Raw genomic sequence first — 10,455 nt, forward strand, 5'->3', positions numbered from 1 at the left:
ATGAAAAGGAAGGTGAGGCAAGAGATGCAAGGGATGCAAAATTTAAGGAGGCACCCACTTTTGGGATTGTGCAAGTGCGAGGATGGCCCTGAATTCCTCCTTGTATTTTGCCCTTAGGAGCCTAACTGACTAGTCTTTGTCCTGGCCCTGATGAGAGGGAATGGTGGGAAAACTAATCGCCAATAAATGAACTTTAAAGCGCTTTATCAACCTATTTTACTAGGCAATTTGTTAAACTACAGGCTTAAAGAACATGTTATCGTAATTGTAATGATAGAGCCAAGGAAGGGAACAGTTTAAAATTGGTAGACAGGTGATAAATTTTACCAATATTATCTCATTTAATTCTCACAAAGAAGCAAACCTTAGAAACTTTAAATAATTCACATCAAACAGAGAACAGAGGCACATGTGGAAGATGCCGTGGCTTCCTTCCCGATGACCTCAGGCAGGTCTTCCGGGTAACTGGCTGCAGCTCCTACGTCGGCACCTGCTGCTCCACCTGGTGTTTTCATGTTATGGAGCTGGCTTCTCTCCTTAAACCTCATGAACCAATTTCTGCTGGATTCGAACTTCTCTTCTGCAGCTTCCTCACTCTCTCAGCCTTCAGAGAATTTAGGTTAGAGACTTCCTCCGGATTAGGCTTTGGCTTAAGGGAATGTTGTGGCTGGTTTGATCTTCCATCCAGACCTCTAAAACGTCCTCCACATCGGCAATAAGGATGTTTCATTTTCTTATCGTTTATGTGTTCACTGGACTAGCAGTTTTAATTTCCTTCCAGAACTTCTCCTTGGCATTCAGAACTTGGCTAACTGGTGCTAGAGGCTTAGCTTTAGGTCTACCTCAGCTTTCGACATACCTTCCTCACTAAGCTTAATCATTTCTAACTTTTGATTTAAAGTGAGAGACATGAGATTCTTCCTTTCACTTGAACACTTACAGGCCATTGTAGGGATATTAATTGGCCTAATTTCAATATTGTCATGTTTCATGGAATAGTGAGGCACCAGGAGAGGGACAGAGAAGGGAGAATGCCCGGTTGCTGAAACAGAACACAGGATTAAGTTCACTGTCTTGCATGAGTGCAGTCGGTGGCACCCCAAAACAATTGTATTAGTAACATCAAAGATCACTGATTACAGATCACCATAACAAATAAAATAATAATGAAAAACCTTGCGACATTGCAAGAATTACCCAAATGTGACACAGAGAAACAAAGTGAACACATGTTGTTGGAAAAATGGTGCAGATAGAGTTGTTCCACACAGGGTTGTTAGAACCTTTCAATTAAAAAAAAAATGCAATATATGCAAAGTGCAATAAAGCGAAGTATAATAAAACTAAGTATGCCTGTAAATCATGGAGACTGGAGTCAAACCCAAGTCCACTGAAAAAGAAAAACAAATACTGACTTGCACTCACAAAACCTATGTGCAATTGGTCAAATTATTCACACTGAGTGAATCTCAATATCTTTACACTACAGAAAATTGAGTTTAGAAACAGTTATCTGAAGTGCTGTGTTTTGGGGAACAACAAAAACAAAGGCAGGTGCACAGAGCACAACGGGAATAACATAACAGCTAATATCTTTCCTCCTCCTGTCTGACACACATACCTGCTGGTAACAAATACCCTTCATGCTATCCGAGTTTTCCCAGGGTGACTACATTTATCATTCATGTCTGAATCAATGTTCCCAGGCTAATTTCCCTGAATAAAATCCTCTGTCTTACCCACTTAATATCCTACAAAAAGATATTTGTCTTATTCCCCTATGCAAAATGAAATAGTCTCACAATTATCTGTCTAAACTATCTAATATGAATTGTATAATAGGAACTTATATGCTTAAAATCATCAAGTGATGGGAGAATGAAGCGATGAAAGGCAGTTGAAAATGTGTGTTAAAAGACAGTTTATGATATAGCGGTTGAAAAGCTTGACTGAGAAAATGCAGACAGGTACAATTGGATAGTCAAGGTGTATAATTTATTTAAAGTGAGATTAGATGGCAAAGTTGAGGGTCTATCTCCAGCCGTCATCAATTGCTCCAGTGTTTGTGCTGAGTCAGGTATAGCTTGATTTATCCTGGGCTGTTCTCCGAAAGTATAGTGAAAGATTTTACAATAAATGTGAGGGGACTGTTTACTGTGATTTAATAGGGAGATGTGGGGTATACATAAATTGTATCATTCTTAGAGTACCAACAGTTGCAGTGATCATAAAATTCAACCTCGATACCTCAATACAATTTAAAGAAGAGACAAAGAGATACAGGAAGGTGAAGGAAACGCTCATGTAAATTTACCTTTTCCATAGATGAATCATCAAGAAAAACCTCCAGAAGATAATCTAACTGAGCTGATGGAATTTGTTCTCTTGGGCTTTGCTGACATGCCCCATCTCCAGTGGTTTCTTTTTGGATTATTTTTAATCATCTATATCATTATCCTGATGAGCAATGGCACCATATTTCTAATAACAAAAAATGACCCCACTCTTCAGAGCCCTATGTATTTTTTTTTGGCCAATTTTTCCTTCTTGGAAATATGCTATGCATCAACCACTCTCCCCAGAATGCTGATGAATCTTGGGACCCAGAGAAGAAGAATTTCTTTAGTTGCCTGTGCTACACAGATGTGCTTTGTCCTTATGTTCGGAGTCGCAGAGTGTTTGCTCCTGGCAGTGATGGCTTATGACCGCTACGTGGCAATTTGTAACCCTCTGAACTATCCTCTAGTCATGAACCACAGAGTCTGCATCCAGTTGGTGACTGGCTCCTGGACCATTGGAATCCCATTTCTTATAGAGTACACGTATCAGATTTTCTCTCTGTCTTTCTGTGGATCTAACCAAATCAACCACTTCTTCTGTGACGTTTTCCCAATACTTAAGCTGGCTTGTGGGGACACATTTGTGAATGAGATGTTGGCCTATACGGTTGCTGTGCTATTTGCCATGGTTCCATTTCTGTTGATACTTGGCTCCTACAGTAAACTCATCTCCATCATCCTGAAGTTCCCATCAGCCACAAGTCAAGCCAAAGCCTTCTCTACCTGCTCATCTCATCTTATGGTTGTGGTGTTATTCTTTGGATCAGCCATTATCACATACTTAAGGTCCAACACCAGACACTCAGAGGGAACTGGCAAAATTCTATCTCTTTTCTACACTATCTTAACTCCTATGTTTAATCCCATGATATACACCCTAAGGAACAAGGATGTCATAATCGCGCTCAGAAAATTGCTATGTAAATAATTCACTTCATTAAATAATGAGCTAAATGTATAAGAATTGTTTTCTTACATATTTTAAATCAAATTTCAATAGCTATATACATTTATTTATACCTTGTGTTATGGATTGAATTGTGCCCACAAAAATGTGTTTTAACTTGGCTAGGCCATGATTCCTAGTATTGTGTGATTGTCCACCGTTTTGTCCTATGAGTCAATATTCTAGAAGGCAAAGGGTTTGATGTGGTGATTTTCCTAAGTGTTGTAAATCTTATATCTATGATGTTAACGATACAGAATTAGAGGCAGTTTTTTATGTTAATGAGGTAGGACTCAATCTACAACATTAGGTTTTATCTTCAGTCGATCTGTTTTGGCATAAAAGAGAAAAGTGACTGGGGAAATTCCCACCACCAAGAATAAAGAACAAGGAGGGGAGTGCATCCCTGGTTCCAGGGTCCCTGCATTGAGAAGCTCCTAAACCAGAGGAAGATTGATGACAAGGACCTTCCCCCAGAGCCAACAGAGAAAGAAAGCTTCCACTGGAGCTGTCCCCCTGAATCTGGACTCCTAGCCTCCAGGTTTTTCTTTGTTAAGCGATACACTTGGGGTATTTCTTTTATAAAAAGGTACCTTGTCTTTCCATGCAGTGAAAATTATTTTCAAATTTAAAATCACTTCTAATGTTGTCAAAACTTTCTGCTCAAATTATATAAGTAATATATGTATTCAAACCTAACCCACTGCCGTCGAGTCGATTCCTTATTAGCAGATAGCAAATCAACCCATTAGTAATTCTGTAATTTCATTGTTCCATCAATTTCAGACTGCAGAAGGTGGTAAAAACCTTCAATTTCTTCTTCTTTGGCCTTAGTGGTTGGTGTATAAATTTGAATAAGAAGTCGTATTAACTGGTTTTCCTTGAAGACCTATGGATATTATCCTATCACTGACAGAATTGTACTTCAGGATAGCTCTTGAAATGTTCTTTTTGAAGATGAATGCAACACTATTCCTCTTCAACTTGTCATTCCTGGAATAGTAGACTATATAATTTTCCAATTCAAAATGGCCAATATCAGTCCATTTCAGCTCACTAATGCCGAGGATATCAATGTATATACATCCCATTTCATTTTTGACGACTTCCAATTTTCCTAGATTCATACTTCATACGTTCCACATTCCAATTATTAATGGATTCTTGCAGCTGTTTCTTCTCATTTTTGTTCGTGCCATAGCTGCAAACGGAGGTCCCAAAAGCTTGACTCCATTCACATCATTAAGGTCGACTCACTTTGAGGAGGCAGTCATATTTTGAGTGCCTTCCAACCTGAGGGGCTTGTCTTCTGGCACTATATCAAGCAATGTCCTGCTGTTATTCGTAAGGTTTTCACTGGCTAAATATTTTCAGAAGTAGTCTTCCCTGTCCTTCTTCCTAGTCTGTCTTAGTCTGGAAGCTCAGCTGAAACCCATCCGCCATGCGTGACCCTGCTGGTATTTTAATGCTGGTGGCATAGCTTCCAGCATCACAGTGACATGCAAGCCCACACAGTATGACAAACTGGCAGACATGTGTTGGCAGGGAAATTATAGTACTGGAAATGGAATAAACAATGTAATTAAATGGAACGTTGATGTATTATTGTGATAAATGTAGCTAATGTCACTAACAATTTGTGTGGAAATTGTCAAACTGGAACCTAACTTGCTATGTAAACTTTTACCAAAAACTCAATAAAATATTATTTAAAAAAAATGTATATTGCAAATTAATGGAAAAAAATCTTAAAAAAAAATATGTAATTCTAAGGCAAATGGATTCATAGAACATCACCACCCATCAATTACCAACCATGTCCTGGTCACACTAACCCCATCCCAACAACAATCCCAAGTTTGACTTTTATTATAATCATGCACTTATTTTTCTATGTATATTTCCCTATGTAACTATGCCTATGAAAAAAAACAAATCAATATTCCCTCTGCAAACTTTATGTAAAACAAGTCATGTGGTTTGTGTTCTGTGCGTTTTAATTTCATCAATGAACATTGTATTTTATAAATCATTCATATTATTGCACATGCTTACAGTTTGTTCAGTTTTGTTCCTATCATTTCAGATATAAATATTCAGTTTTGAAAAATTCATTCTACTATGGTGAACATTTGGGACGTTTCCATTTTGGGACTTGTGTACTTTTGCTTTGCACATAAGAACTCATTAGAATGGGGTTTCTACCTAAAAGTATCAGGCATTTATTTAGCTCTCAAATAATTTTTCAGAGCAGATATATCAATTTATACTTGTAATAGCAACATTTGTAAGTACCAATGTGATGTTCCACTTCATGACCAGAACTCATTATTGTCATCCTTTATAATTTTTACCCATTAGCTTGATGTAGGATGTCATTGTAGTTTCAATTTGAACAGTTATTGATATTGAGGTAGGACGTATTTTAATATGTTTATGGATTTTTCTCTTTCAAAGTGCATTCAAGTGTCAATTGATCAATTTTCTTTTAAATTATTTGTCTTTATTATTATCTATTTGACCTTTTCTTTTATATTAGGGACATAATCTCTTTGTCAGTTGTATATCCTAAAACTATTTTCACATTCATTAGCTTTACTTTTCACTCTCTAAATGTGCTGTAATAAATAGCTATCTAAATTTAAATTTAGGCGTATGAATCAATTCGAAGAAACAAACCAAAATGTTTATGAATGAGTAGACTTAAAACCAAATCACATATAGTTTCCAACATTTAGACCAAAGAAAGCACTTCCATTTCTGGTTAAGTTTCAGCGGCTCACAGAAAGCCAATGTTTCTGCTTCAGCCACTAGAAAAACCTGGATACGTTTTTTAAAAATTATTTTAGGAGGCATCCTATAGATGTGAAAGAAAAAAAGGCTGATGAGAATATTATAATGAAAACTCAAAGTCAGAGAAAGACAAACCATTTACAATTCTTATTTAATTGGCTTACAATCTTTTGCAATTACAAACAATGCTGTATACAGATTAATTGCATAATTTCATATGTGTGCAAGTTCTTTTGGTTCAAAGACTAAATAAAACAAAAAACCACTGATGTCAAATAGATTCCAAATCATGGACACCCCACGTGTTAAAGAATAGAACTTCTCTATAGGGCTTTCTTGCTTGTACTCTTAACAGAAGCAGATCGCCAGACCTTTCTTCTGCTGTGTTGACACTGTGCTCAAACCACCAACCTGTAGGTTAGTACCCAAAACAACTGAGTGTGATTAGGTTATGCCTGGAGTTAATCTTTTTGTGTCTCTTCTGATTGGGATTTGTGTAGCTTCCTATAGTTTCAGGCTTGATTCTCTGTTTGGATTTGGGAAACTCTCTCTGATTATCTCTTGGAAGATCATTTCTATGTTTCTGTTGTTTCATGGCGTTCTGGGATTCCAATAATTCTAATGTTAGATTTCTTTATGGAACGGCATATTCCTTTTGGGTTTTTTTTTTTTTTTGCTTTTCTTTTGTTTCCCTTCAGACTTGATAAGTTCAGTCATTTTGTCTTCTCATTTTTTCCATCTTCTGTCTGTTCAATTCTATTGTTGAGTGTTTCTCTTGCTTTTTTCTAAATCAGTTGCTTTATTCTCCAGTTCCAATGGCTCTCTTTGTTTCATTTTTTGGATGTTTTGATTTCATCGTTGAATCTTACTTTGTTCCTCCATTTGTTTCCTGATCTCTGCTAGTTTGTATTCTGTATGCTTTTATGTTTCTTTAAACATATTTAGCACTATCATCTGAAAATTATTAATTCTTTGCATTAAGCTGAACTCCATAGGGGAAATTTCCTCTTCTTCATGTTTTGCTTTGGATTGGTTTTTCTTATATTGTGATTTTTGTGTGTTTTACTATTTTCTGTTTAACTTGAGCCTTTTGTTATTATTTTTTTATGTTAAATTTGGTATTCTGGTTTTCATGATAAAGTTTTCCGATTGGGTGCCCTGGTGGTGAAGTAGCCAGGCTGACAATTGAAAGGTTGGCACCTCCATCCACAAGCCACTTTGTGAGAGAAACATGGAGAATTGTACCTCCACAAAGACTCACAGCACTGAAAACCACTTAGGGAAGCTCCACTCTACCCCACAGTGTTGCTGTGAGTTAGATTCAATCCAGCAGCAGTGAACTTGGGGTCTTCTCCTCCAAACCACTAGAAGGTACTCATCCTTACTTTTTTTCAGTGCTTATTCAGTTCTGGATGATTGTTTTTGGAAGTCGTTATGCATACACGAGAGAGGGAGGGTTAGCTGGTCTCAGACACTGACGTAAATAGTGGGCCTCAACTTCCCTGTGGCAAAGTTGGGGGCTCTCTATGTCTTTCCATCATGGGTGTCCCTGTACAGGCTCTCCCACAGTGTCCCACTGTGGGCAGGGAACCGACTGTTTCCCTCTGTGTTGCCTGTCAGTCTGAAGTATTTCCCTTGCCATGTTGCCCATTCAGTCCCTCCTGGTCCTAGTGCCCATCTGTCTCAGACCTCGCCACACTCAACCCCCTATTACCTCCCTTATAATATAGTCTATTTCTCTTTTACTTGTTTCTCCTCTAACCACACCAGTCTCTTTGCTATTTTTCACACAGGCACCCTCTGATCTCAGGGCCTTTGCTCCCTGTCTTAGATTCTGCCAACAACCTCAAGGAGCATGGAATCAGATAGTCTCCCCAAAAGTCCCCAGACAAGAAACTGGCCCAGCAGACACCTTGATTTCAGCCTTTGAGACTGTAAGCAGAGAAACCATTCATGACTTACGGGACTTCTGACCTACAGAGCTCTGAGACAGTAAATTTATGCTGTTTTAAGCTACAAAGTATATTGGCTGTTTATCATAGAGCATTAGAAAATTAATGCAGTGGCTTAACAGGTTATTGAATATAGTAATTACCAATGTGGAAATAGAGTTGATATACACCTGTTTTGGAAAAATTCTATCTTTACCTCTGGATGCCTAGTTTTTTCACTCTTGGCTAAGATAAGGCCAATATGTAACTGAAAGCAGGTTCTTACCCTGCCCAACTGAAATAAAATGGATGCCACCATTTGCAAGGGAAACCGAAAGTGGGAATTTATTGTTTGTGCAAATAAGGAGCAATATGGGGCCTAGCATCCTAAAGACCACAGGCTTCCCACCTCAGGGGAGCTGGGATTTTTATGTCCCAGAGTCCCCAGGGGGCAGGGATAGTCTCCTCAAATCCCAAACCCCGAGCCCTCCCACGCTCAGATTTGGAAATCCAGATGCTGAGTCATGTTGCAAAGGAAGTCTACATTTTGGGACATTTCTTCTGAAATAGGGCTCCCGTGCTGCAGTGTGCCAGAGAATATCTTCCCCTCCTGTGATGCTCAAGTCCGGGGTCAGGTTGAAGACACAGTTCTTTAGGTCCTGCACGTGTGCAAAGATTCTGGTTAGGGCATGTGCAGGGTTCTGGCGCCAAATTCAAACTGCAGTGTGGTCGAGCCAAACCGAGGTTAGAGACCACAGCTTGGTGGACTCTGAGCTAACAGAAGGGGCGGCGGGGGGGGGGGAACCTCGGAGGAGCCGGGGGAAGCCTTGGCGGAGGCTTCAAATGGATTTTAGGATATGCTGTTTAAGGTCTGAAATACCCTGAGTTTTCTTTACTGATGATTTTCAAGTTTGCTAACTGGTTTGACAAACTTCACTTGATTGAATGACCAAGAGAAGTCCTAACGCCAATCCCAACTTGAGTTGCTCTATGAACATCAAGAGAAGCAAAGATTCCATATACAGATTTTACAGTCTCAAGCCAGAGTGCAACTTTGTGTATGCAAAGAAAGGACCCTAGGGAGTTCTCTTTGCTGAATATGTCTCAGACCCCCAATGCTTTCTTTTATTATTTTTTTTCTCACTGCGCATTATCTTTTGCCTTTAAATAAAAGCTTTATGTGGGTTCTGGTGAATACGTTCTAATAATCAAAATGGAGGAAACAATACAACTGTGTTCATTTTCTTACAAGTTTAATAATAAAATTTTTATGGATGGGAAATTTTGATCCATGATTTGGCAATATTCAAAGCTTCCTATTTTCTTTGTTAGATTTATATGGCAAGATCTTTAAAAATTTAACATAGCAATTGTATTGTCACTGTTAGAATATACTTATATTCTTTTATTTAAGATTTATTAAATGCTTATTTTCCAACATTTTGTGTTTTTTTAAGTATTTACACTTTTGCTAATTTATTGTCACTTTGTTGTTTTTGGAATTTATGGAAAATAGACAGCACATGAACAATATTTTATAATTTTTTTTTGGTACTGGAAAAGAGGTATATGCCCAGTTCCTAAGTATACCACTTACATGATCTCTGAAAATCTTAAAATTATTTTTAAAGTTTTTATCTTCTCAATTTCTCAAGTACTGACAAATCATATTAGTATTTATAAATACTTTATTTAAATTTTCAATTTATATTTTATAAATTTTCAATTTATATTATTATCTTTTTATTTGCCAAATACTGATAAATCCTTTATTAATTCAATATTTGTTGATATTTTTTGCTTTAAAGATTGTCTGTTTTTCATCATTCAAGCTCATAGTCATTTATTTTTAACTATGTTCATTCTTTTAATCTCAAATTTATCCATCTCTGGATTTATTGTTATATGCCTTTTAGTTATTTTTCAAAGAATAACCATAGATATTATGTATTTTGGTTCTTTTTAGGTGATTAACACACACACCATACACACAGATACACACACGCATACATACATACACACACACATCCATACACACACACTTCTGTGTCACAAAGCATACACCCTGCCTGATATTGAAATTTTCTCTGTAGATGCTAGATTCTTAAGGCATTTAGTAGCAAAAGGAAATGAAGAAATTGAAATATTTTCTTTGTTTTTTCTTATGTAATTTTCAGAATGAATATTGATTATTGCTTCCTGTGATATATCAATTACCTTCTTGTTGTAGTAAATTCAGTCTATACAGAATAATATAAAAAAATAAAGCAAAAATCCTTGGAAATTCACTGTAAGGAAGCCAATAATCCCTTCTAATCTACACCCACCCAAAAAGTGCTCATATACATACTCATATAACCCGCTACTGACATCACATAAGAATACGTGAATGGAAATTTGGGGTGTCAACTTTTATTATAGAGAGAACTGATGGTGCAGTGGTTAA

General features: G+C 37.2%; 1 protein-coding gene across 1 annotated transcript; it reads left to right on the forward strand.

Annotated features, from left to right (window-relative positions):
• The first annotated feature begins 2,325 nt into the window (after window positions 1-2,325).
• Window positions 2,326-3,267, forward strand: LOC126080203 (olfactory receptor 10AG1-like). The gene has a single exon (XM_049891476.1). The coding sequence runs from the start codon at window positions 2,326-2,328 to the stop codon at window positions 3,265-3,267; it is 942 nt and encodes a 313-aa protein (XP_049747433.1).
• The last annotated feature ends 7,188 nt before the right edge of the window (window positions 3,268-10,455 follow it).

The sequence above is a fragment of the Elephas maximus genome, chromosome 7 (genome assembly GCF_024166365.1).
Source record: "Elephas maximus indicus isolate mEleMax1 chromosome 7, mEleMax1 primary haplotype, whole genome shotgun sequence".
Lineage (NCBI taxonomy): Eukaryota > Metazoa > Chordata > Mammalia > Proboscidea > Elephantidae > Elephas > Elephas maximus.

Bases quoted from the DNA above. Each gene is read 5' to 3' on its own strand.
- LOC126080203 (XM_049891476.1), top strand. From the start codon at position 2,326: ATGAATCATCAAGAAAAACCTCCAGAAGATAATCTAACTGAGCTGATG.